The sequence below is a fragment of the Stenella coeruleoalba genome, assembly GCF_951394435.1.
Source record: "Stenella coeruleoalba genome assembly, chromosome: 1".
Classification (NCBI taxonomy): Eukaryota; Metazoa; Chordata; class Mammalia; order Artiodactyla; family Delphinidae; genus Stenella; species Stenella coeruleoalba.
In genome coordinates, this window is record NC_137169.1 from 38,375,957 (window position 1) to 38,403,451 (window position 27,495).

Here is a 27,495-nt window from a genome sequence, read left to right on the forward strand (position 1 = left end):
GCGTGGGCTTTCTCTAGTTGCAGCGAGCAGGGGCTACTCTTCCTTGCTGTGCGTGGGCTTCTCCTTGCAGTGGCTTCTCTTGCTGTGGAGCATGGGCTCTAGGCACGTGGGCCTCAGTAGCTACGGCACACGGGCTTCAGTAGTTGTGGCTCGCAGGCCCTAGAGCACAGGCTCAGTACTTGTGGCGCACGGGCTTAGTTGCTCCGCGGCATGTGGGATCTTCCCTGACCAGGGCTTGAACCCGTGTCTCCTGCATTGGCAGGCGGATTCTATTTTTGTTTGTTTTGTGGAGAAGGTAAACTTGTATTTTATTTTGCCCAAGGAGGGGAACAGAAATCACCTTAATATAACATTGCCTTTCCTGTTGTCGCAGTCACAGTCACATCAACAGGCCAGAAAAGCCATCCCATTCCTGCGGTAGGCACTTGTGAATGTGGAAAGGGGGCCAGTCTTGTGGCCGTAGCGTTGAACGGCCTCTCTGATGTGTCAGGGCTGGATGGCATTGATGTGAGCCTCAACACCACGGGCCGCGGTGCTCTTTTTTCTTTTGCTTCGTTTGGTTTTAGCTGAGTCTTGTCTAGCACTCCCATTCCCTAGGGATCCTCATGTGGTTCTCCCTGAGAGCTGTGATCCAGATGATGGAGCGCTTGGTGTAGGAGGAGGGGTGTTCTCAGGAGAGTCTGGGTAGGACCTCAGGCAAGATCCCTCAGCAGAGCTGTGATACTGAATGAAGGTGGCAGAAATGGCATGGCTGAAGGGGTCTCCTGCCTTGGTTACCACGTCCTGCCTCATGAGAAGAGCCAGGTCCACTAACTGTGCCACAGTTTCGTACGCTAAATATGCTAAAATTTCCATAGCGACAACATTGGGCTTTGTCTCCATACTGCTGCAGTCCAACCAGTCTCGAAATTTGGAGGCTTTTCTGGAGAAACTTAATTGTCTACTTTCACAGAATTCTGCATATTGAGCTGAATCCATAATTCGAGTTTGTCTTTCTGCTCTCTCCATTCTTTCTTGTTTAACTTCATCAATTTCATCATCTTCAAACATTGCCAAGAATTCTCCTGTTTGGTCAATAGAGTTGAGAAAGTCTTGAGCTTTTTATCTTTTGCTCACATTATTACTGCCACTCAATTTATCTCCCAGAAGATCATCCTTGTCGATGCCTTCGACAATCTTTGATTTGTAGTCTCGGAAAAACATGTACTTTAGTAGTCTTCTAAGTTTTTTCTTATCTTTGTGCATCAAAAACAGAAGATCTTCAGCAGAGATTACCCTTGCTCCCCGAAGTTGAGAAACTTCAGCAGCGTGCTGTAACAGGTTGATTAACTGAGTGTGTACTACATCTTCTACCAAAACTGCTGTTTCACGGAGAGGCCTCCTAGAATCACCTAAAGAAAACCCATATATTTTGGCAAGATGCACTTTCTCCAACCACAGCTAGATTCATCCACATGCAGTGGCAATGGACAGCCTCTGTCTCGCATCATACTCTGCAATTCTGCTGCAAAACTTATAGACTTCCCTGTTCTTCCACTACCTGAAGTGGCAGTAGATATTGGGCTGGCTGCAGTATTATTCGTCTGTGGCTTAAATGGACAGGTCACTTGCTGGCCTTATTCCAGATAGCTCATCTCTGTTCTAGGAACGCTTGTAGACCCGGCTGCGCGTCGCGCGTGGAGAATGTGGGGTTAGAGATGGTTCGGTTTTGGCGGCGGTGGCGGCTGCCGGGGACACGCCTGGAAAGGGACGCGGGGCGGGGAGGGGAGGCGCTGAGCGTGTCTAAAGGGAAAGGGTGGCTGGGCGCATCTGGGGGGACAAGATGGCATGAGCTCCACTCTCTCTGTGGGGCGGGGGTTGGCGGAGGTGGAGGAGGGAGGGCTACGAACGCCCCCACCACTCTCCGGCAGGCGGATTCTTAACCACTGCGCCACCAGAGATGTAGAATTAACATGTAGGCCCCACCCCCTGCCTTCTGACCTGTGTCATCTCAGCCCTGCCCACGCACTCAGTTACATAACCAGGGGGCACAGAGCCCTAGGTCTTAGCTTGGGTCTCCCCAGAATGCAGAGCAGATGACTCACCCCAGAAAATAGGAGTGGTGGGTGGCTGGGAAGAGTGACCAGGGGAGGAGGCAAAGCCAATCGGAGCTGGTTACCCCTGGGGGCAAAGGGCTCAGCCCTGCCGGACCCAACCGCTGAGGGACTGTTTACACCACAGTATTGCTTGCCTGGGGCATGGGAGGGGAGGGTATTTGTTTATCCACTAGCTCCTTTTCTTCATTGATCATGTTGGGGTCCAGGGCAGCCCACCCCAGAACATGCCTCAGTGGCATACTGATTATTTTGAATTGAAGTTATTTAAGAAACAGTCCGTATGTAAGGGGGACACTTTGTCTCTCCTCTCTGTCGCCCTGAGAGCGGGAAATAAATCTCCCATGTGAAACTTGCCCTCCCTGTACGAGGAGGTAGAAGGATGCCCTTTTCCCCAGAGATAGGGAAGTCAGGGCTGAGAGTTCACCTCTTTACTGATTTGCTACCCAAGCCCAAACCTGGCTTAAATCCTTTGCTAATCGAGCACCCAAACCTAAGTTTCTTTGTCCTGTCAATTCCTCTCAAATTCACTGTCTCTTTGTCTAAAAAGCATAAAATCTTTGTCTTGCTTTGGCCACTTCTCAGGCCCTATTTCTATGAGACCTCTGTATGCACGCACGAATCGTATTTGTTTCTTTTTCTCTTGTTAATCTGTCTTGCATCAATTTTATTATTAGTCTAGCCACAAGAACTCAAGATGGGTAGGGGGGGATATTCCCCTTCGCCGACAGTCAAATGTTGCCTCAGAGGTGTCAACTGTCTGGTCCAACCAGGTGTGTGCACCTGTGCTGGCATGGCTGTGCAGACCCGTCTGGGTGCCCCACATGGCAGCTGCAGGGACGTCCTAGGGCAGAAAACTGAGAGATATGAGAGAGGTGAGGTGCCAACAGGCTACACCTGTGTGCAACTGGCTGCTGTAGAAACGGTCAGAGCACAAAGGCGAGCAGAGAGGCAGTGAGATGGGGCATAAATGCTGCTGGAGCAGAGGTACCATCATTTGCCCCCTGGAGAGCACAGAGCATTGCCATGATCTCAGGATCCTCACCAAAGCCCCGTGACACCATCTGATTCACTGACGGGACAAACGGAGGCACCAAGGGCAGCAGGGTTTCATCTGAGGTCACACAGTGAACCACAGAATTGAAACCAGAACCCACATTTCCTGACTCTCACCCAAGGGTCTTCAGTCTACTGGGCTTACACAGAAGTGATCTTCCCAGGAACAGGGTCACCTGGCAGGCAGGGGTGCCTGAGCTCTGGACCCAGGCTCCTGGGAATACTGAGAGAAGTCTTTTTTTGGGGGGGGGCAGAACAATGTTAGAATGTGAGCTCCTTGTCTGTCTTGTTTATCATTTTATTTCAAGTACCCAGTGAAACATCTGGCACATAGTAGGTGCTCAATACATACATGTTGGTGAATGAATGAATCGGTTTGATGACTGATAGGAGAAAATTGGCACCACTGCTGGCTCCTCTTCTCTTGTACACAGATCTCCTCTTTGATGTTTATCTTCTCAGGCACTGACAGATCTTTGTTCACGTTTTGTATGTAACTTAGGTCTGCTGGGTCTTATCTGTTCTGCTCCCTCACCTCTTTTTCTCCTCCCATTTGCCAAGACTATTCCCATATTTCCCAGGGATGCGTCTCTTACTCATTTCTTTCAGAGTGTTTACACAGCTCGCTGTTTTACCCAGAACCTAAAGTACCACACCATCCCAGGTGGAAGGGCTGGGGTCTGGCGTCCTTGGAAGATCAGGGATTCTAAGACAAGTCCTCCTCCATTATGCTGCATCCTTAGCTGTCCCTGTGGCAAAGCCATCCTTAGGGTGGATCAGAACACCTTGGAAGAAGACCACTCCTCTCTCTGGTCAGAGCCTGCAGAATAACCAGCTTCAGTCCAGCCTAGCCCCTTCACATTCCCCTGCCTCACCATCTACACACTCCATACTTCCCTCCCCTACTTCTCACACTTTCAGGACCAAGGTACTCAGCCAAAGCAGGATGGGATGGCCCGTGAGCAAATACAGCCCGGGTGGAAGGAGCGGGGCTGACAAAGATCAGGAAGCCCCGGATGCCAGGGTGAGGAGCCATCTCCCCTGCCTCCCCCAACTCACTTTGGGCACTGACTGTAGCCCAAAGTGAGTAGCCGTGAAAACCGGCAACGTGCACAGAGCATTGTCATGCTCTCAGGAACCCTACCACCACCCCATGACGAAGGCCATGTGAACAGGAGACAGAGGTGGGCAAGCTCAGAGGAAGGGATGCGTTGAGGACATCAGATGTTTCTGAAACTTTCTCGGTGATTCCAGTGTGCAGCCAAGAGGGAGAACTATGGTTCTAGAGACAACTTTTCTTCCCATGAACGTAATCTGATCCCTCCTCTCCCCTATCACGAATTCACACTTACCACTCACTCTATTTGCCTGATATCCCCGGGAAACTGAGGTAAGTGTCAGGCTGAGGATGGGGTGAGCTCTGGGCTCCCCACTAGGCAGCGGCCACTGGGACCCAGCCACAAGAGGGGCCAAATTCACTGTCTAGAGGGGCACCTGTATGGCATTTCCAATATATTTTGCCTTTGGTCAATCAACCTTTTCCCCCTTTCTCTTCCCCACATCCCCTACAATAATAGCCAATCCCTTCAAAGTCCATTCAACAAACAATTACTTATTACGTGCCTACTGTATGCTGGGTGCTGGGGAAGAGGAGAGAACCCTGATACAGAGCCTCCCTTGAAGATTTACAGAGCTATGGGTAAGAGTGGGGCGGTGAGGTGGGTGCACGTTGCCCACATTCTCCTAACTCCAGCAAAACTCGGTGCCTACAGAACCCTCCAGGGTATCCATCCTTTCACTCATCCACCTGAGCGTGGGTTCACTGAGCGCTTGTGTCTTGTCTGCCTCTGCTCAGCCATGCAAACGAGGGAAAAGACTAGCTCAGTCTCTGGCTTGCAGCAGAATGGGTAGATCTGAGGCTAAGGCAAGCATTCTTGATAAAACAAGACAACGGCTGCAAGGGAAAAAGGGAACAAATCCAAGAAGAGCTGCAGACTCAGTTAGAAGACTGGCTCTCATTTGTGTTTCTGAAGTGGAGGAAGGCTTTCTGGAGGAGAAGAGCTATTGGAAAACATTTGGATAAAGGCAGAGGCTCAATGTCTCCATCCCCTTAACACACATACTATTGGATAGAGGGTTATCTCCAAGCTTTTCTTTACAGTTGACATTTTCTACTGGGCTCTTGAGGACAGAGCCAGTGGGAGCTCCACGGAGGCACATTTTGTCTTCCAAGAATCACACTGCCAAGGTAACCCGAGGGGTAGCGGGTAGGAGTAGGGCTTGGGAACTGACTGCTGTCCAGTCTCTGATTCTGGCAACATGGTGACCTCTCTTGGGCTCTAGAAGTGTGGATGGCTGCCGGATTTCAGCCAGGGAGTGGACAACAGGGTGTGTGACAGATAGACCATGAGTGCTGGGTCGTGCTTCTAGCAGGAGGAGGTATGCAGCACCTCTAAGGCCGTCATCAACATCCACCCTGCTGGTCCTCCCTCTGATTCCCTCCTCCTGATTGCCCACCCGGGCTCCAGGCCCCTTCCATGCCAGGCCGGCTCGGAGCCACTGCACACACACGGAGGGGGAGATCTTCCTGGAACACACCTCCAACCACCCTTTCTCCTCACCCACTCTGTGGCTTGGAGCACAGAACACAAAGTTCATTCCACTTTCTCCTCTGTCCAAGGCTCCATGTTAACACTAGACATTCCGGTTTCCCAACATGCTCCTCCTTGTGGTTTCGGCTTCACAATACCCCTAATGTTTTCTTCTCCTCCAAGCTGTGCCCTTCACCATAATCAGATTGTTTCTTGTTCCCTCTTAGGGAGCTCTGCCCAAGCTAACCTCACTTGTAATTCCTTCATGAGCCCTGGCTTGGGGAAGTAAGAGCTGCTGCTGCCTTGCTATGAGCCTTTGGACAATTCCCTGCCCCTCTCTGGGACCAAGTGCCTCACTCCATCAGTCCAGGGGTCATTGAGCTTGCTGATCTCTCCTCATCACCCTGAAAATAATGTTCCCAAGTTCAAGTCTGTACTATGATCTTGGGAGTGGAGTTGGCATTTTTCTGACCCAAGCTCTCCCTTCTGGGGCTAGAATCTTGCCCCTGAAGGTGCCTCACAAAAAAAGACTTAAGCATCATGAGCCTGGCATAAATGCGAGCTCTCCCCGTGGTCCATGTTGAAGGGGACAGCGGAAGCTCTCTTGCAAGAAAGCACAGGCAAGTTGAGCCTCAGTTTCATGATCTGGAAAATGAGTTTAAAGAGTGAGTACCTATGACCTCCTTGTTGGGGTTAAATGAGATAGTGTGTAGAGAGTGCCTGAAACATCCAAGGTAGCTTATATGAAAAGGTGGTCATTATTATGCTGATGATTATACCAAGAATCGCCTTCTGGGTGCTCCTCTAAGGAACCAAATAGGGAAACCCATTGCCTCATTGCTTTGAAGCCCACCATCTAGTTTTTCTTCAGTTGAGTTTTGGTAGAAATCAGCCAGGCTGTCTCCTCTGTTGTCTGTGAATTTGAGGGCTGTCGTCTCTGCCCTGTGGAGCTCAGACTAGCCTGGGCTGCTGCCAACAGCAGGGCGTGGTTGGGGTGGGAGCTGGCAGGGTGCCTGGGTTCATAGTATAAGAGAACTTGAGGGCATCAGGAGGCAGGTGGGAACCTGGGTGGCTGCGACTCAAGCCATGGTGCCTGTTTTGCTCTCCCCGAGCCTCTCCCAGCTGAGCCTGTGGGCTTTTGGACTGATCTTGGTCTTAGGCTTCCTCAAGCTCATTCGTCTGCTGCTGGGGAGGGAGATGCTGGCCAGGGCTCTGGACAGCTTCCCAGGGCCCCCCACCCACTGACTCTTCGGGCATGCCCTCGACGTAAGTGACCAGGAGGAGGATGGTGGAAGAAAACGGCCGCCTTACCTTCAGAGAATCTGGCCTAAACCCCTGGGGGCCCTGGAGGGAGGCTCTATGCTTGGGCAGAAGAATGGGGTCCTTGGAGCCGTGGTTCCCATTCACCTTTCCCACTGGGTCTCCCCCTCACTCTGTATTCCAAGCTGGCATCAGGTGGGGGTGGGGGATGGGGACACTCAAAAGCTGGGACCCAAGCGGGCCATCATTCTGTCCCATCATTCTGAGGCCCAAGGTTCAGACAGAGCTCTGCTAAGGACTCGGGGATAACATGGGAAAAATACCCCTGGATAGTCTGATACAGCTAGGCAATCTTGTTTAGAGCTTAACCAGTGTTCTCTTTGTTCTGTGCAGTATAAGGTTTCCTTTTTTTAGGGCAGAAAATGGCAGTGAAGGCAGGGACGAGTGGTCTCACCTGAGAGACCTCCGGACCATTTAAACAGTCGGTGACCCCAGAGGTGGGGTCCTCCCTGCCATGCCTATGGACTGGGTGGGGAGCCAGACATCTTCCTGGGGTCAGATTCTGACTCGTCCTTCCCACTTATCTCAGGGCAGCGGGGACCACTTTAGCACACATTGTCAGGAACAGCTCTTAGTTTCCTGCCTTCGTGGGGATGGAGACCAGAGTTTTCTGAACACAGGACAAGGGACAGCTGCATTGGAATCAACTGTAAGAAGCAGATTCCTTGGCCCCCAAGCTCTGAAGACCCTAATTAACATATTGGAAGTAGGAGTCTGAGTTAAAAAACACCCTCAAGTATTTTGATCTGCAACCAGCATTGGGAACTCAGGTATAGCTGCCAGAGATTAAGGCTCAGAGAGAGGAATAATGACTTCTACTAGCTCCTGGGTACACTTTTCCCACAAGCAGTCTAGAGAATTTTGCCTTTCCTCCATGATTGACACTAGTGGTGAGCTTTACTGCTGGGTGAGGACTGCCCAGGCTTATTCTTGCCCGTACAAATAACTACCCTCTCAGGATGGCCTGGTAATCGACCTGCATCCTGGAGCCACCCAGAAAAGGACAGGATGGGTCTGGGAGATGAATCAGACCCAGGCTCTGCTCTCAAGGAGCTTACTGTCTAGGGGGGAAAACAGACACCAGAGCCTTCCTTGCCCACAGGCTGCTGGGGTGCCTCACCAGCATTTTGCATCAGCCCCAGGCTTGGTATCTCAGCACTTGTCCCACAGGGTTGTCATCTTCTGTTTACTTGTTCATCTTCCCCACTTGACCATGACCCCTGGAGGATGGAGATCCAGTCTGATTCTTCCCTGTCTCCTCAGGGTCCAGCACAGAGCCTGCCCAGAGTAGGCATCACTGAATGAACAGACGGTGAACGTTAGAGACTAGGGTGGGGTACCGATAGAGGAGACAGTGATGGAGAAGACAAGTGGAGGGGCCAGGAGGTGTTTGGGGGGACTGTGCTAAGTACAGAGAAGTTCCCTTCCTGGGAAGGTTGAGGTCTGACCCTAATGTGGGTATGAGAGACATTTAGGAGACCTTCAATCCCTTTCCTCTCATGTCCCCTCCACTTCTCCTTGCCTCCATCAAAGTGGGATTTGCCATCAGCCTGTGGGCTTCCCTGGGGCAGAGACCTTGCTCCCCCACCCTCATGTCAGAGCCAGCTGCCCTCTTCCCCCAGATGCTCCTGTCCCCACCCTGAGAGTGCGTGGAGGACCTGGAACCCAGCTTAGTTCTGGCTTCTTGGCTCTGACACGAGTTAGAGGGCCTTGGCACAAGGGGGGTGGGCAAGTCCTGGGGGGGTGGTTTCTCTCAGACACTACAAAGGTCTCCTGGGGAACCATGGCGGGCCCAACACCCATGTGTTCCTCCGGGGATTGTACCTGTGTTCTCAGCTGTGTGGACTTGTGCCGTTTCATTCAGGATGTGATCAGTCCGTACGGCGTAACTGCAAGTTTGATTCTCAGACCTAGTGGTGATGGAAATAGGAAAGGAAGGGCCCCAGGGGCCAGGAAGAACTGTCTATCAGGATTAACTTCTCCCTTCTTGGCCTCCAGTTACAGTCTGTCCTCTACCTGTCAGTCTCCTCAATTCTTAGAATGTGTCACCTTGAGGCAGGGTCATGTCCTAGTCTTCCAGGGCCCACATCATTCCACTCTGGGGCTCAGGGAGGACCTTGCACATAGTAGGGGCTTCGCCATACTGTTGGCCAGAAGATGGGGCCCCTGGAAGGAGCCCATGACTCTGGCCTGTATTGGGAAGGGGTAAGGGAGAATGCCAACTTCAAGCCCAGGAAAGGTGATCCCCTGAGACTGTAAAGCCCTCTTCCCTGGCCTTGCTCATTGCTGGGACAGTTCCCTTGACCTTGTGCTAGGTAGTGAAGAGCACTGGTCTGGGGGTGTGGCTTATTTTCACTCAGCAGACATTGATCATGGGCCTTCACTGTGCTTCCTCTCTGTGTTTCCCTTTCCTTGTCAATAGTGTGGAGAAAAGCATTTTTACCTTGCTGGGTTAGAAAAGGATCAAAAGAGATAAAGTACAGGTACCGCCTTCCCGCAGGACCGTGTTGCTCGCAGCCCTTAAAGGCCTGGCTGTGTTGCTGGCAGCGGTGATCTGAGGAAGATGACCTACCTGACCATGTGCCTCAAGGAGAGCTTCCGCCTCTACCCCCCTGTGCCCCAGGTGTACCGCCAGCTCAGCAAGCCCGTCACTTTGTGGATGGCCGCTCTCTACTTGCAGGTGGGATGGGGTGGATTCCGGGTGGAACCGGAGTCCTTGCGGGTGCTCTCTGTACCCTCGCACCAGTGGGGAAGAGCCCAGCCTTTGTGTTTGGCCTGCGTCCAAGTCCTAGCTCCATAAGGTAGGGGTGAATCCCTCTACCTCTAAGCCTCTGCTCTCTCTTCTGTAACGGGATGAGAAGGGTCCCTGCCTTACTGGGTTGTTCTCAGGAGGAAAGAGACAATATTCGTCAGGGCTGGCATGTACCACCATGCAGGTTGGGCCCTGAACAACTTCAGGAGGCACCATTCACTTCGGGTACGATGCTGTGCCATGTACAACCCATACAACCGTGTGTGGTAGCTTTGTGAGGAGTGTTTAATGCTGGGTCTGACACCTAGTAAGCACCAACGAATGGTAGCTGTTACTGCTGATCGCATAATACCATGAACAAGTACTTCCCTTGAGAGTCAGGTAATAGAAAGCAGGAAGTGTGTGATAGTCCTTGCCTGTCCTACCTCGTGGTGGGTGGGTGCATCAGTCCTTTTTCCCTTTTCCTTTCTACAAATGTCTGTGTCCAGTGTTGTGCTCAGTGAGGGGGCTACAGGAAGTAGGTGTGATGATGATCAGAGGTACTTTGATGTGTTGAGGGTGGTCATGGACTCTCTGTCACTGGCAGTGCTCATGCCCACCGTAGGAACAGTGCAGTGTGGCTCGACCCCGAGGTACGCCATCTCCGGGCCCAGAGGTCAAATGGGGTGGGTGGCTACGGGTTCAGCCTGCCCTAGGACCTGGCAGGTATTTAAGCAAGGCCTGTCTCCTCAGGTCTTCGACCCCCTGCCCTTTTCCCCGGAGAATGTGGTTGGATTTTTGCCTTCATTCTGCTCTCTGCTGGGCCCAGGTAAGGAGAGCCTAACATCCCTGGTCCTCTGGACCAGGGAGGTGAGGATGGAGGATGTCGTTGGGGAGGCATCCTTTGGGGGAACTCTGGGATGAGGGGGACCATGCTGGGTGTGCGGTGACCCTGATGCAGGGGAAGTTCCAGGGACCTTCCTCCTACCATTAGCATAGTCTTGTCCTTGGCAGGTGGGTGGGTGAGTCGTTCCAAGAGAGACCCCCTAAGCCACAGCCCACAGTGTGAACCTACCTGGTCTGAGACCCTCACCATACTCCCAGGGTCTGTTTCTTAAGCCCAGGTCAATCAATCAATCAGCCAGTTATTCATCCAAAAAGAGCTACTGATTTCTGCTGGTCACTTAGAGCACTGGTTTTCATCACTCTGGACACCGTGTAGCCTGATGTCATTTTGTGCTGCTCGTCGCAGGAACTGCCTCGCACAGCAGTTTGCCATGAACAAGATGAATGTGGTCACAGCCCTCTGCTTGCTCTGTTTTGAGTTTTCCCTGGACCCCTCAAGGCCACCCATCCAGATGCCCTGCTCTCCAAGAATGGCATCCACCTCCACCTGAAGCCGCTGGGCCCCGGCTCTGGGAAGTAGATCTGCTGAGAGTAGGGCCCAGCCAGCCCAGGTTGTGGCCTCTCCCTGGGTGCTGCCATCTCCAAGCTGGGTTGTAGAGTAGCTGTGTTCCCTTGTCTTCCGCAGGCTTGTGGATTAGTGGGGAATAGGCACCTGCGTAGACTGTCACCTCGAGGGCAGTGCCACGTAAACATGTGTGTCTATAAATGCTTACTATGCATGTGTTCCAGAGCTCACTCATTCATTCAACAAACATATGGTGAACACCTATTTGCTTCTAGACTCTCCATTCATCTCCCGTAATTGTCCGTCTTTCTAAAATTGACTCAGCGTTTGCTGCAGAAGCTGTGCCTTGCGATTGGCGGTTATGAGCAGGCGCTCACTCACTTCACATGACAGATGGATGGCTTTCGGGCCTGCCCCTTCACTGAGATCTGTGTCTTTTTTAACTTTGTGTGTATGTTTTTGGAATATAACAGACATAAGGAAAAATTGCTTAAAGCAGAAATACACAAGACAATGAATTTTTTAAAAAAATTATTTATTTATTTATTTTTGGCTGTGTTGAGTCTGTTGCTGCGCGCGGGCTTTCTCTAGCTGTGGGGGCTACTCTTCATCACTGTGCGTCGGCTTCTCATTGCAGTGGCTTTTCTTGTTGCAGAGCATGGGCTCTAGACACTCGGGCTTCAGTAGTTGTGGCACGCAGGCTCAGTAGCTGTGGCTCGTGGGCTCTAGAGCACAGGCTCAGTAGTTGTGGTGCATGGGCTTAGTTGCACAAGTGAAGAAATGGTTTCAACAGGTATCATCAGGGAGCAGAGCCCAGTGTCCCAACCATGTCTGGCCCACGGGTGGCTCTCAAGTCTAAGATGTGTCTCCTTCCCTGATCTCTGGATCCTCAGCAGGCCAGTGAGGCAGGACTGAGGAGGCTGTGATCCCACTTAAATACTAAAGGAAGGAACCTACCAAGATGCTCATCGGGGAGGAGCCTGAGCGGAGGCCTTCTGACTCTGGCCTCTTCTGACTAAGACCCCATGGGTAGAATTGCCTTTCTCTCTGAGGACACGTGTCTGTGGGAGCTCTGGAGCCAGAGGGAAGGAGGAGGCTCCATGTGAGAGGGGAGCTGGGAGCAGCGGGCACCAGAGATGAATTCCACGTAATCCTACCCGCTCGCAAAACAAACCCTGCTGCCTCCTGGGATCCAGAGGCTGTGTGCGTGTGTGTGAGCAGAGCGTGCAGTGTACGAGGGGCACATATAGGTGAGGCTGCACAGGGGTGACTGTCTATGTATGTGTCCTGGGGGGGGGTGCATAGGAGTGTGGACACAGCTGGGGTTTTTCCTACTGTGTGGAGTGAGCAGGGTCTCTTCTTAGTCACTCTCTTCAGCTCCTGTAAAATCCTGAGGTTAGAGCTCATGTCCATGGCTGGCACCCAGAAGACAAAGTCCCCATCGTCCCATGCTCTGAGAGTGACCAGCCCGAGCCCTTCTGCACCACCTAACGCCAGGGGACCTGCCAAGCTTCCTGTCCAGGACGTTCCCAGCTAACTCTCCTGCCCCACCCCCGGTCAGGCACAGAGAGTCCTCCTGGCCCCAGGTTGGAGCAGAGTGAACTAGCCCTGTGACCTAGGAATGGGGAGGGGACTGGGCCGAAGGTTCCAGCTGCAAGCAGCGGCTGGGGGAGATGTCCCCTTCAGGAGGCACATGGTGGCATCACAGCACAGCACAGGGCTGCAGCGGGGTCTCGTCTGGCATCCGGGGCCCTGAGTTAGGAAGGGCAGGGGTGGGACGGGAGGAGGACCTGTGTGCAGAAGCAGCAAGAGAGCAGCAGAGAGGCTGGTGGAGGAGTGCGAGGGGCCTGGCGCTGGTCAGGGTCAGGAGGACCAGTCCCCCCGAGGTCTCCAGGAGTGCCAGGGTTGAAGAAGCCCGTCCTTGCTCAGGGGCTGGGCAGACACGCCGGGGACTGCAAGGGGCTGTCCTGTGGGGTAGGTGCACAGGCTGGTCCTCCGCTTCAGGTCTGACATCCTCTCCAAGCAGCCAAGCCTCGTGCACAGCTGGTCCTCCCAGAGCCTCCTGCACAGCCGCCCGCTCGGGCCTCTGAGGAGCCTGCAGGCCCTGCGTGTGAGGAAGGGTTGCCGGGGGCTGGTGACATGGCCAGGCTGAGCTCTTCTCAAATCTCATTTGGGGTGAAGGATTGGCTTCCTGAGGCCCTCGTGCTGAGCCAAGTCTGTAAGGCTTCTTTGCTCAGGGCAGGATGGGCTCTGGCTGGGCCTCTCTAAGGATGTAGCGAGGAAGCTACCACACAACAGCAGGGAGGCTCCTTCCCTGATAGGTGCCCAGGGTGAGCTTCTTCCCTCTGAGCCTTTGGAGACGAGCCCTTTCTCCTGACTCAGCTGCCGTGGGAGCCTCAGGTGACAGGCGGGTTGTGGGGCGTGAGGGACCCCAGAGTGTGAGGCTGCAGGGGCGCTGGGACACGCTTGTTCTGCTGGGGTTCTGGGCCCACAGACCAGGGGTCATGTCCTCTCCTCGTCTCCTCTGCCTTCCCTCCCCTTCTCTCTCTCTTTCATTCGATCCAGTTCCTTGCAAGGGAAGACACACACGCTCCATATGACACTGTGAATTTATCCAGGGAGTGGGAAAGAGGGGAAGCCAGGTGAGTGACAAATGGGCAGACCCGTAACACACGGGAGTGATCGGGGGCCCAAGGCGATGGTAGTCACGCAGGACTAGGCAGCTACAGTAACGGCTGCCCAGGGTGTCCGTGTCCTAACCCCCGGAACTCAGAGCAAGCCTCTTTTATCTGAGTGGGCCTGTGTAATCACAAAGGTCTGATGAAAGAGAAGGTGATGTGAAGACAGAAGCAGGGGAACATTTGAAGAAGCTGATGGATTTCAATATGGAGGAGGGCCCAGGAGCCAAGGAATGCAAGGATTGCAGCTCTAGATGTGGGAAAAGGCAAAGAGAGGGATGCTCTCCTACATCCCTGCACCGGGGGCCCTGCCAACACCTTGGCTGTGTCCAGGGAAACCCACTTTCGGCTTCTGACTCCAGAGCTGTCAGAGAATAACTCAGTGTTGTTCGAAGTCCCTAAGGCTGTGGTCAATTATTTTAGCAGCAAAAGGAAGTGAATTCAGGGACAAACAGGCAGGCAGAAGGGGCAAAAGACAAGGAGAGAGTAGACAGACTGGAGGAGGGCAGGTGATCAGGGTTTAGGTGGACAGTCAGAGACACAGGTGGGTCAGAGACAGATGGAGAGATAAGCAGATAGGGAGCCTGGAGAAAGGTGAGAGGAGGAGGGCAGAACGTCTGACAGGCAGGAGGCAGGAGATGAGGTAGACCGGCAGGTGAGCAGATAGAAGGAGGAAGTGGGCACAGAGGCAAGGACAGGAGAGAGTGACAGCGAGACAGGATGGCAGGCAGGGGCCCTCAGAGCTCGTCCTTGTCTCCAACAAGCATTACAGGAGCTTCCTGAGCTGCAAGTGGATCCCATTCTTGGGCTTCAGCACAACTCTTGGAATGGGAACAGGGACCCTGGAGGGATCGGGTGCCAGCTCAAAGCGAAGCAAGGTCAGGGCCACGGCCACCTTCATCTCATTCATGGCAAACTGCTTCCCGATGCAGTTCCTGGGTCAGGGAGGGAAAAGGAAGTGAGCAGAGGCTTCTAACCCCTGCCGGGCACAGGGCATTCAGGGCTCTCCTCCACCTGGCCCAGCCCCGATCCCTTCCTTACGGGTCACACTGAACGTGCCGCCCAAGCCTCGGTCCCCCCTCTCCCCCTGACCCTTACAAAGGCCACCTCTCTCCAGGACTAGCTCCTAACTCCTACTTCTGCTCTCAGCAGTAGCAAGTCCTGTTGGGGAGGGTCGGCGCTCTAAGCCACAGGGTCAAGTCACGTGAATCAGTAAATGTGAATTAGTACTTTGTTCACTCGTCCACAGGCATTTTCTGGTTTCTGTCCAGGCCAGGGCACTCTAGGGGGGTGTGGGCAACTCTCGGGCCCTCACTACCCATGGCAGACAAGCAGGGGCCCCAGTCCCCAGACAGGACAGGACAGGGTTGTGTAAGGAAGTCAGGATGGCAACCGGGAGGCTTCTTGGAGGGGCCACGGGTTAGCGCCCCTCAACCTGCTGGACCACTTGCCTCCCAGTTAATGCTCCGGCCTCCTGTCTCCCCGTAGCCCCTCAGTCAACCCGCCCCTGGAGCCTTCCCATTCTACTCCAGTAAAGCCCCTCCTCCCATCCCGTGGGCTCCTCACTGGCCTTTTCAGTCTCCTTGCCTCCCGTCCCTCTACTGCAGCCACGGCGGCTTGGGGCCTGCTGCGCCCTCCATCACAGGGAGGACACGTCGCGGGGCCTCAGCTGGCGTCACAGCGCTCTCTGGGCTGCTCCTCACTCACCTCGCACCTGTGCAGCCCCTCTTCCTCGCTCCACTCCTGTTGAGGTCCCCTCCCCCCGCCTCTGCCGGCCACATGCTCAAGACTCAGTCTAGTGACCGCCTGGCCTCCCGCCTCTGCCGCCTGCGCCTCTTTCTCCCACATCCCCAAGCAGCTTTAGTGTTAACTCAAGGACACATCATCGTCCCGTGACCAGACAGTGCCAGAAATATGGAACATTCCACAATCTTCTCAGTGAATGAATGAGTGAAAGAGTGGATGAATGCATGATGTCTGTCTTGTAAGGCCAACGTACGGACCACTACACTATGGAAACGTCGCATGTCTGTCTTGAAGAGCGGTAGTGGTTTCTTGACTGTGAACTGTTGGAGCAAGGAAAGTTACTTTCGTCTCTGTGTTCCCATCTTGTAATATATGATTTGGCACACAGAGGCAGGTTAATAAATAGCTTTCTATTTGAACAAAGTTAATTGAATTGAAAAAAAAAAAAGGAGTGGATTAAAATTAAACATTAATTCTGACCTAGGAATTGAGTTGCCAGGTACCCCCTGTCCTCTGGTGGCAGCCGCATGACCTGCAGCCAATGTCTACAAGGAAGAATAGGACCCTGGCACAGATCAAATCCTAGAGCAAATTCCGGGAACGTGTTGCGTCAAGGCTGTTCTGTGAAGGTTGATTCACCAACTGAAAATTTCACAGAATTACAGGCTCAGAAACAACTTGGATTACTAAGTAGTTCCAAAATTATGGAAGTTACTATTTCGGGGGGATCTGTAGCCGTTGAAGATTTTCACAGGAGTCACTGTGGAGTGTATCATCCGGGTTAACAGCTATTTCATGTGTGTTTTATATTTTACAGGCAGGAACCTCTCAAATGCATGTGTCCAACACAAAACAGTGAGTTTTCTCTCAAAAGCACTTGATTGCCTTCAATTTCATCCTTTTTTGCCAAAATTAGACTCTGTAGATTCTGGAACTATGGTGTATAATCCCCACTGCATATATAGAATTTTGGCAACCAGAAATGGTGTCATGTTTATACGAATATGCAGTCACAACTGTTAGGTCTGACTACAGAAATAGAAAAGACACGTGGCTATGTAACTTTCTTCAAACGGCAACTGTAAGTGATCACATACATGGTTTGAAGCCTCAGGAGAAGAAAAGCAGCTGGAAATCTAAATCCATGCAAACACAACTGATGATACAGTCAGAGGTGGATTGTTGAATTATGTAGAAAAGGCAGTGGGCTGGACTAGGAATGTGTGAAGAGAGAAAACTATCTTTAAAGATGACTGATAATTGTGGAAAGCAAACATCTGAAGTTTACCTTTCATGAAAAATTCTAAAGCTGAAAAGTCATACTCCTAAAGTGAGGAAAACCCTGGAATACTTTGGAGCGGCCACGGCCATGGCAATGTGTCTGGTCGTTGCGGAAGTCAGGAGGTCAAGGTCTCCGTGGTGTGCCCTGAAGGCCTTCTTGTACATGCGGACACACGCCTCCTTCTCAAAACGTCAACATACAGGGACATAACTGCATACACCACATATGAATGTAGACAGTCACACACATCAGGTAGCACCCAGTGACACCCAGATGCCCCAGGTACAGAAGGCCTCACCTGGATCCTCCTGAGAAGGGCAGGAAAGCATGGCTGTGTTGAGAAGAACCTGGTGCAAACCGGGATGGGTCAAACACCTGCAGAGAGCACCAGGGCCAGGACAGGTGGGATCAAACTCCTTGCACAAATCCCCCAGGGGACAAGAATCCCCGAGGTACATCAGGGGAGGTGCTGGTCTGGAGAAAGCATTCCATCCCCTCCTCCATCATACCTCTGGGTTCGGCCACACCTTCGGGTTGTGGTGAAGCCCATAAAAGAAGAGGGAGAGCGGGACTCCTGTGGGGCAGGTGGGAGAGAGAGAAGATTGATGGTACCCATGGCAACAGGGGCAATGTGCACAGAAGGCCTGGGAGCCACCATGAGAGCCACCCTCCATCCCTCTGAATGAAATGGTGCTCTTGCAAGACAGGTGGGCTGGAGGTGACCAAGCACATGAGCACAGATTAGGAGCAGGTAACCATGGCCAGGACTGAGGAGGAAAAGAATTGGAGGCTTAGTATCAGGATCGCCTCACTTGAAAACTCACAGTTATCAGAAGCCATCATGAGCCCTTGGGGTTGTGCATTAACTCATCTAATCCTCACAGCAGCCCTCAAGGAAGGCACTCCTATCCACATGTGCAGATGAGGCACCTAAGCTTCTGAGAGCTTAAGGGACATGACCATAATCCCACAGCTAGGAGGTGGCAGGGCTGCGATTCAGACCCACTGGGAGGTGAGCCAATTGGTGGCCTCCAACCATGGCAGGGCTCTCAGACCTGATCATCAGCTGCTCTCGGCCATCCACCTGAGGGCTCCTCAGAGACTGGACCATCTGACCCATGACAATGGATTCTCTGAGCTCCCTCATTTACTTAGACCTCATATGGAAAGAACCACATCTCCACCTACTTCTCTCTTAAGCCTTGGTGTCTCAAGGAATTAGAATTTTTAGGCTCTATTACAAGACCACCTTCAGGGTCTAGCATTTGTTTACTGAGCTTTTGCTGTGTTCAACTTCTATGTCAAGCATTTTACAAAACTTGTCCAAACTACAGAGTAAACATTAATTATCTTAAGGTGGAAACGAGTCAGAGCATCTCAGAACTGGGAAAGCACATGTGGATTTCTGATCTCCCACGTGGTCTTGCAGAGTGCTTAGTTTAGTGGGTGTGGGTGAAGCTCATACCTGCAGGTAAGGAGCGTCCATCAGGGAAGGTGATGGGCTTGCTCAGATCTCTGAAAATGAACGGCACTGGTGGATAGAGTCGCAGTGCCTCCTTGATGCACATGGTGGTGTAGGGCATCTGTTCCAGGTGGTCCCTGAAAGGCAGCCCATTTGAGAGCGGCAGAGCCAGACAACCAGGGGTCCTCCACTCGCGGAGGGGCGAGGTCCTCCCACCTGCTGGGCACTCACCAGGTGATGGATGCGCCATCCCCCAGGAGGCTCTGGATCTCTTCCCGGCACCTCTGCTGATGCTCAGGGTGGGAGGCCAGAGCATAGAGGGTCCAGGAGATGCCACTGGCTGTGGTGTCGTGACCCTCGAACATGAACGTATCCACTTCGGCACGGAGCTCCCTGTCAGACAAGCTGCTCCCATTCTCCATCTGCGGAGGCAGGGGGAGTGCAGGGTCTGCCCTGCCTCTGTGCTTCTGGGCAAAGCCTCAGGCCTCTCCTGCCCACACTCACTCTGGCGAAGAGGAGGATGTCCAGGAAATCCAGGTGCCTCTTGCTCCTCACCTTCTCCAGCTCTCCCTCCTTCTGCAGGTGAGCCTTCCTCAGCTTGATCACTCCATCTGTCCCACAACAGTGGTTCCCAGGCAGAGCTGAGGGCTTCTGTGGGCCCAGATGCAGCACCCACCGTAGCCCTATCTGCCCCTCAGGCCTAATCTGGGTACCAGGTGGATGAGGACGAGGGTGGGAATGGGCGCACATGTCAGGGCAGAGAGCTCCAGCATCGTCTGATCCAGGTCGGGAATCCCCTCAATAGCACAGCCCACGGAGGCTCTGCCTGGATGATGCTGGGAGGGGGTCTCATTCCACCGTCAGCAACGTGGTGACACATGTGTCTCCCTGCACCTCACCTGACACCCTGACGTCTCGGTTCCCAGCCCGTGCACCAGGGAAGTACCCAGTGTGGGTGTGTGCCAGCCCCTGAAGAGGAAGCAGGAGTCTGGGCCCTGCCTGAGGGGTCAAGGCCAGGCCCTTTTACATGTGCATGATGGGGGTGGGTGGGCAGGAGCTGCCCAGAAGGATCAGAAGAACCTGTGTGTTGATGGGTGAGCTGACAGGCGCGGTGGCTCCAGCGGCCTTCAGGGGTCAGCCTGTAGATGATGTCGTTCTGGTAGAAGATATTCCTCACCCGGGAAAAACTCAGATTGCTGAGGTCCTTGATGGCCTGGATGTAGGATTGGATTTTCCTGAAGGGAGAGGATGCAGAGGAGACTGGAGTGGAGGGAGCCTCTGACCTGGAGTCGGAGTGGGGCTCCGGGTGGGGATTCCTCAGTCAGCGGGGACAGGCAGCACTGAGGCTTTGTCATCTCTGCCTCACAGCCCAGGAGACCCTCAGTCCTTTACAAGTGGCCTGAGCAGCCAGGCTTCTCCCTGTGCAGGAATCAGGGACCTGTGACTGAGTCAAGGTTGGTCTGGGTGGAATTTGACTGTGGTCCATGGCTCTGTGCAGAATGTTGCTTTCTGTGCTGATAAACGTCCACACTGCCCTAACTGCCTCTCAGGTAAGTCCTCCCCAGCTGGTGAGAACAAGGACCCTGCCGTTGAAAGGTTGTCACTGACCTGTCTGTCTGGATGCTGCCCTGGTGGCTGAAGGCGCACTTCATGATGGTGTCCAGGGTCATCAAGGAGACGTGTCCAAGGACCTCCAGATGTGAGTCCAGGCTGACGAGCTCCTCCCACTTGTCCTGTGGTGGGAGGGGAACATTGACCCTGCTCTGCTCCCCCAGAAGGCCTGTGCTGACAAGGCCGGGCTCTCTGTCTCTAAATCTTCGGATGAGATTTCCTCACTTTCTAAGCAGATGTGTTTTAGCAATTTAAGGCTGTATCACACACGTGTAATGTGACGTCTATTTTCTCAGAATCTTTTATTATATAATTAATTATGTTCTTTCATAATATTCTGTATTAGTTCCAAAGTTTAGGAACAAGTGTTGATCATAACCACCTTATGGGAGGCCAGAAAGCATAGTTTCTCAGGGAGCAAATGTGGAGTCTTTTGTGTCCTGAGATTGAAACCGGACAGGTGATGCCCAACACTAGTATGCAAATATTTCAAGGCAAGGAAAAGCTTATGGGGCTCTATTGGGGCTCCTAGGAAGGGACATTAGGTACTTCAATTCCTTTGATTCATTTAATGTTACCTGAGACCAGGTGGTGCCCAGTCCGGATGAGAGGTGATGCTTGTGAAGACCCAGCTCTCTGTGTGTAAACCTGGCCTCATTTCCTCCCATGAGTGGCTCAATTCCATGCAGAGGCCCTGGACCCCATGCCAGAGTCTATCTGAGTGACATCCTGGGATGTCCACTCTACCACTGAAGCTGCCATTGTCCAGGGCAGCTAGGGACAGTTTGCACTGCTGTCCAGGGGAATGACCCTTGCTCTTTCCTTTGTGTTGAAGATGTGGAGATGAAAGGAGAGTGGACTCTCAATACACCATGGCCCTGCTTTCCCTTTCCTTGGATCCAAGCTGGTGCTGGGATACCCCTCTGTCCCATCCAGTTTTGGTGAGCACTGTCTCAGAGTACGTTCTGAATGCATAATTCTGGGGGCTGTGTCTGATGGATGCCTGAGGGACACAAGTGTTTGAGAGTGGACTTTTTTTTTTTTTTTTTTGCGGTACGCGGGCCTCTCACTGTTGTGGCCTCTTCCATTGCAGAGCACAGGCTCCGGACGCGCAGGCTCAGCAGCCATGGCTCACGGGCCCAGCTGCTCCGCGGCATGTGGGATCCTCCCGGCCGGGGGCATGAACCCGTGTTCCCTGCATCGGCAGGCAGACTCTCAACCACTGCGCCACCAGGGAAGCCCCTGAGTATGGACTTTGTCAGCTGTGCTGGATATGAGTGGGTCCAGGTGACGAGGGATAGACTCACCAGCATCACTCGGACAGAGTCGGCCATGAGACCCACGTAGGGCTTCAGGATGTCATAGTGGAAGGCTGGGGTCAGCATCCGCCGGTGCTGGAACCACGTCTGCCCCTCCAACACAAGCAAACCATTCCCTGGGCCACAGATGGGTGTGTGTGTGGGTCGGGGAGCCTGGATCAGAGGGACGACTGGGCACAGCTTGGGAGGAACCAAGGGTGTCAGGAAAAGACACACCATGGGCAAAGGTAGGAGAGGCTAGTACAGTTCAGGAATGTGAATTTCCAGAATGGCTGGTCCATAGGATGTCATTATGACAGCTGTGAGACAGAGGTTGAAGAAGAGTAGGGGGGCAGGTGATAGAAGGAATTAGTTAATAGTCAGGCTGAGAATATTACAGAGGACTGAGAAGTGATGAAGAAGAGGCTGAGCTTCAGGAGGGCTCTCAGCACCATTACAAAGGGTGAGAGTTTCACTGGAAGGAGAGAAATGAGGCTTGACTGAGAGATGAGGTGGTGACAGGGTGCCTCGTACCCGTTGTTCTCCATTAAGCAAAGAGGTAGCTCTTGGTAAACCTAACTGGTGGGTGGACTGCAGTTGTATTTAAATGTACTTACCAATCCAGGGGATCAGCATTCTGTAGGAATCGTGAGACTTTGGGTCTGAAAGGGAAGGAAGGGAAGTGGAGGGCACCGAACAAGGCAGGCAGCCCCCAGAGCAGCTGTGGCACCTTCCATTCCTCATGCTGGTCAGCTGGCAGTCTGTCTCTAGCCACCTCCCTCTTGCCTCCCATCCCTGACTCTCTCTGTCCTGATGGTCACTGTGGGCCCAGGAAGGCAGACTCGGTGTCCCAGCAGCAGAACACCCACAGGACTAAGACGGGGAATCGGCAAGAAAGATAGGCTCTGCTCAGCGCCACAGAGTAAGAAAGGAGCCTGTGGTTTCCTCCAGTTTGTGGTGGTTTGGCCATTTCATGACCCAGGACAGGCAACAGTGAGAGGTGCCAAACCTACATCAGTGTGGACAGGGAGCTGTCTTCCAGACCCGGGATCATCTCAGTTGGGTTAAAACAGAAAGAAAGTAAGACAGGAAAGAGAAGCCAGCCCCACCCGGGTGTTGAAGCACTCACTGTGCGTGAGTGATGCTGGCCTTAGTCTGGCTTGTGGGCTGCAAGGACGGCTGGTAGGGAGCCAGGTACTGATGGCTGTAGTGCCAGTTTCTTCTGGAATTTCACAGATCCAGGGCCATGTACCCGAGAGGGAAGACTTTCTCCTGCTGGGATGTGGGTTTCCCTCTCACCTGATCTCCCCAGGACCACCTTCATGTAGTCAGGGTCATAGATCAACACCAGGGCTTTCGTCCCCCACAGCCAGCGAGCACAGGCACTTGGGTATTTCTCTACCCACTTCAGTAGGGGTTGCAGCTCGGTCTCGTCTTGGAACTGTCCTCAAGGGAAAGATAAATCAATAAAACCCTTCTCTGAGTTCCAGTGCTGGAGTGGGGGTGCAGGGCAGGATGGGTACAGGGAGATCATTCTTGATCGATCAGCAGAATTAGGAGTTTGGAACTATTTCTTCTGACCTGGGCTCTGCCCCAGACCTGCTGGCTGTCCACCTTTGTCCTAAGACCACATTCTGTCCCCTTGTTGGGTAGAGCCCTGGGCCACCAGTACAAACTGCCTACCGAAACTTACACCAGAGATTCACTCCCAGCCGTAGAAAACTTTGGGAAGTGATTCGTACAACATTTGCATGAGCAATTTATGATAATTCGTATCACTTGGTAAGTAGTTTTGTCATATAATTTTGTTTATTTAGAGAATAAAATATATTATAAAAATTAAATTTATAAATTAATTTCATTTTGCCATACTGGTTGTTATATATTTTCAGTAGTACCCCAGCATACATATAAATGTTTGTTAATTTGAAAGAGTGTCGGATGTATATGGATAAGTGAGAAAAATTATATACTAAATTGTGTTTGTATCATATTATTTTACATATTGAGTGTGTACACAGATTCTGGATGTATATATGGAAATGGTATTGAACTAAGGTTTTGATATGTGGATTATTTTATCCCATTTTCATTTACCAGTGTCCAGAAACTTGTGTGCACTTCCCACTGCCTAGAGGAGTCTCTTGAAACTCCTCAGTGTGGACCACAAAGGCCCTTGCTTTCTGGCTTTACCCTCTCTATTCTTGCATCCTGCCGGGCTGGCGAGTCCACAGGACCCATTGCTCTGCCCGCAAAGATGCTGCTGTCAGTGCGCCTTGCACTGGCCCCACCTGCTCACACTTCTAGGCCTCTGCCCAGGTTCTTTCCTCTACCTGGTTGCCCCTCCTCTTTGCCACAGAGCAACTGCCTCTCCTTAACCTTGCAGATTCAGCTTCGTTTTATCACCTCTGGATTTCTCGTCAACATTTGGTCCTAGGCATGTTCCATGCAGTCACCTCGTCTTTAATTCAATGGCTTCTGTGTAACTCAAAGCAAGCATCCGCCACTTGGGTATCTAATCTCTGCCTGCATCCTTCTACCATCAGGACTCACCAGCTCTGAGGCAACTTGCCTACTGTGGGATGGGTTCCTTCACTGAGCACGTATTTATTGAGCAGTTACTATGTGCCAGGCACTGGTTTAAGGCACTGAATGAGGATGCGGCTGTAGATGCTTGTCTGTTTGGAGCCTCCAGGAGGAGACAGCGAGATTGAGGACATGACAACCCTAGAGGCTCATGAATGTGTGATGGAGGGAAGACCAAGCCTCTGGGGAAGCTTTGGGGAAGGGGCCCTAACTCAGATCTGGACATTAGAAAGCTCTTTGTCATGCATGTACTCATTCGTTGAGTCATAATTTACCAAGATGCTCTCAGGTTACAAAGATGAACCAGAGGAAGGCTCTCCCAGAAGGAGCTCACAACTATGACACTGCAGACAAAACTAGCTGAAACCGGTTAGCACTGCCTTATGAGAAGGACAGGCAAGGGAAAAAGGGTTGTCCCCTCCGCTCCTGGGAGACCCAGAAAGACATCTTGGAGGAGGTGGCTTGGGGTTGGGCCTTTGTAGACAGACATATGAGGGACAAGATCATTCCAGGTAGAGGGCACATGGGAGCAGAGTCCCAGAGGCCAGAATGCCCAGGCAGGCGGGGAGGACGCTGAGTAAGCTGGGGTGCAGGAGATTAGAAAGGAGAGGGGAGAGAGGTACTGGGCCAGCCCACGTGGGGCTCGGGCTGTTTCCGGTTCCCGTCTTTAGCTCCACTCTACTCTAATCACGCTGCAGAGAAAGGGAGGCCTCAGCTCTCTGCAACCCCTGATTTTCTCCCAGCATTTGTTCAGTCCACAAACCCTTGATGAGCCCCTCTCCAGGTGGCCCCTGACGTGTCTCTGAGCCCCCCGCCGCCCAGGCTAGTGCTGCCAGTGCTGGGTGGGTAGGCGCTGCCCCTGCCCAGCCTGTAAGCCGCTCCTTCCCTCCTTCCTGCCCCTCCACACACTGGATGGGCTGCCCTCTGCGCAGGCTCTGTGCAGGGTGCTGGGGGTGAGGAGGATTTCACGCTCGGTTCCGAGAGCACATAGTCCACTGAGGGAGGACACCAGGCGGGTGACCTCACCCTGTGGATGCTGCAACTCAAATGTCAGTTCTCCTTACCTGGCATCATCCTGGGAACCTCGCTCATGTGTGCCAGCAACTTGTCAGGGTTTAAGCACCGAAATCAGGAGACTGGAAAATTCCTCAGTCTTAAACCGAGCCAGTTTGTCCCTACAGTCGACATAAACCCCCACCCAGCAATTGGGTCTCTTTTCCTGTGACCTGACATCTTCCTAGATTCCTGTCTGTCATCTCCACGAACAGTGAGCCCACAGGGCAGCATCCATCAGACTGATGTCTGTGCTCCGAGGCAAGCTCAGGGCCAGGCAGAGAGGATGCGATTGAGGGATGGGGCAGGGAAGCATCTAGAAGCCTGTTCTATGAGAACAGCTGAAGCTGCTCAGCCTGGAGACGGGGGAGACTCAGGAAGGAAGAGCCACTGTCCTCAAAGTGCAGGGCTGCCAGGACAGCCTGCAGATCTCCCTAAGGAAGGAGTGTCTGACAGACCCGAGGACACCAGCACGGGGTCCTGGGAGGGAGGGAGCTCCCCAGACTGGGAGCCAAGACCTGAGAGGTAAGCTGGGTCCTTTTGTGAGGCCATGTGCTCGCCCCACAACAAGGCTTCGTCCCATGCGCTTGCTCACCAGGACCACGGTCTGAGAGCCCCGGCCCTCCCTGCCCTCCCACTTCCCCGTCCCACTCCATCCTACCTCCTGCATGTGCCCATAGAGCCAGTGGGAAGGAGGAGACGGGAACTGCTGGAGGGCTTTGAGCAGCCACTGTCTGTGCAGGTAGAGCTGTGCTGCCTTGAGCAGAAGCAGAACCAGGCCGAGCAGGGAGGCCACCTGCAGGAGCCCAGAGACACCGCCCAGGGCTCTGGGGGCGCTCAGCACAGAGACACTCATGGTGCAGCGGCTTCTGGATTGCTGACTGTCCCTGAAGGTGGCTGACCTCCCCTGAGCACGCTGTCTGGTCAGGGAGGCTTGCCCCGCCCACCTGGGTGAGGGTGAAGGTGACGACAGAGCTCAGACCTGGGCCTCCCGAGTTGCCTTTTGTTTTTTTTTTTTTTAATTTAAACCAGTATCTGTTACAAAATGTAAGTAATATAAAGAGACGATAATATTTATAAATAGAAATGGGAGTTTAGGTTGTAGCAGGATCCTGCAAACTATCACGTGCTTACTTTTTAAAAAACTTATACAAATGGAAATAAAACAGAAAAATGAATGTTTTTTTAAAACTTCTTTGAATAACATATCACTGTGATATCTTGTTTAACACTGTGGTGTTGTACAGAACCAGAGTTTAAGTCTGTAGTATCATCTAGCTGTGGACTACCCTGCGTGACCACATGAATCATTTTCATTCGTCTCATGCAACTGAAAATTCCATCTCCCCCGCTTTTTTTTTTAACTAACCAGTAAGTTACTGAACACTGAGGGTATGGATGCTTAATATTTTCTTAAGTTTGCAGTGATATGTCTGTGTCAATACCCCTGCCTTCCTTCTTAAGAAATGAGAGAATACAAATTTGAAATGCAGTAAAATATGGCTACTATTGAAATACGATAGTCTTAGTTTTAAAAAAGGTTTAGGATTATGTACTTAATATTTAAATAAATTTAATTCAGATCTCTTGCTTTAGTCACCTTTTGAGGCTTAAAGATTCTTAAAGCAAGATTCCTTTCAGAGTCATTGTTTTCACCTTGCTATTTATTATTGACTTAATCTGTGTTTGTCTGCATCCTCCATTCTTTCTCTCTGTACGATCATGCCTTCATCTCTCAGCAATGTTTCTGGAGGCTCTACCTCGTACCAGACACTTTACTAGAAGCTGGAGATACGGTCACAGATAAACAGATACAGTCGCTGTCCTCGTGCAGCTGGGTCCAGGCGATGCAGGAGGGAACGTCTACCCTTCTGGGGTTGGCACCTTACCATTCTGCCACCATCATGTCTGAGTGGCACTGCTGAATCCTATTCCAAGAATCTGATTCTAATCTCATGGCCAAGGCGTCCATCTGCTATAGTCAACTGTGGTTGGTGGTGAATAGGGCTTTCAAAGGCCCACCCTTTGCGAGGGAAGAGATCTCAGAGCAGACATCCAAAGGAATGTCAAATACATGAATGAGTAGATGGGTAGAAGGACTCATTCGTTTATTTGTAACTATGTGTTGAGTACTTACTTTGGATCAATTACCATCCTAGGAGCTAGAGATCCAGCAGTGAACAACAAGATCCCTGCTTTTGTGGAGCTCCTGTTCTAGTGGGGGTGTGGGCGGGGCTGACAATCCTGCCCTGAACTGAGACGTGTCCTGCTTGAATTCATTCTGGGGGCTGCTCTGTGTTCCCAGGTCACGTCCATCATTGGGACTGCCCTGCTCTGTTGATCCAGTGCAGACACTGACTGGTGGGAGCCTCTTACCTCCCCAGCTGTGTTACCTGGTTTTCCTGGATCTCCTCTTGTTGGCCCAGAGGACTTGGGGTCTGTGTTTCCGCACAGGAGCATGCCTCCTTTCTGATTGCTTGGTGCCCAAGCCAGCCAGCTGCCTGCAAATCATTCTTCATTGGCACTGCCTTTGTTCTACCCGATTATGTATGGCATTCTAATTCCTGACTTTGCCAA

At 52.3% G+C, this 27,495-nt stretch overlaps 1 protein-coding gene and 2 pseudogenes across 4 annotated transcripts; 1 reads left to right on the forward strand and 2 right to left on the reverse strand.

Moving 5' to 3' along the window:
* Window positions 1-384: 384 nt before the first annotated feature.
* LOC307182974 (transcription initiation protein SPT3 homolog) lies at window positions 385-1,280 on the reverse strand (annotated as a pseudogene). The gene is made up of 2 exons: window positions 704-1,280; window positions 385-535 (listed from the first exon to the last, which is right to left on the reverse strand). The product of its transcript is annotated as a transcription initiation protein SPT3 homolog (transcript).
* A 5,546-nt stretch (window positions 1,281-6,826) lies between these two features.
* On the forward strand, window positions 6,827-11,217 carry LOC307197175 (cytochrome P450 4B1-like; annotated as a pseudogene). Its single transcript has 8 exons — window positions 6,827-7,006; window positions 9,059-9,078; window positions 9,608-9,740; window positions 9,807-9,861; window positions 10,417-10,444; window positions 10,545-10,620; window positions 10,806-10,809; window positions 11,044-11,217. The product of its transcript is annotated as a cytochrome P450 4B1-like (transcript).
* Window positions 11,218-14,646: 3,429 nt separating this feature from the next.
* CYP4A11 (cytochrome P450 family 4 subfamily A member 11) lies at window positions 14,647-25,774 on the reverse strand (the record flags this gene model as incomplete). Of its 2 annotated transcripts, none has more annotated exons than XM_079943628.1 (12): window positions 14,647-14,815; window positions 17,207-17,283; window positions 17,418-17,482; window positions 18,374-18,507; window positions 18,602-18,792; window positions 18,875-18,981; window positions 19,451-19,509; window positions 19,979-20,103; window positions 21,289-21,416; window positions 21,897-21,941; window positions 22,579-22,720; window positions 25,580-25,774. In XM_079943628.1, the coding sequence occupies 12 exons, from the start codon at window positions 25,772-25,774 to the stop codon at window positions 14,647-14,649; spliced, it is 1,437 nt and encodes a 478-aa protein (XP_079799754.1). The 2 variants fall into 2 exon arrangements, with proteins under 2 accessions (XP_079799754.1, XP_079799753.1); XM_079943627.1 differs by having other exon boundaries at window positions 19,451-19,605.
* Window positions 25,775-27,495: the final 1,721 nt, after the last annotated feature.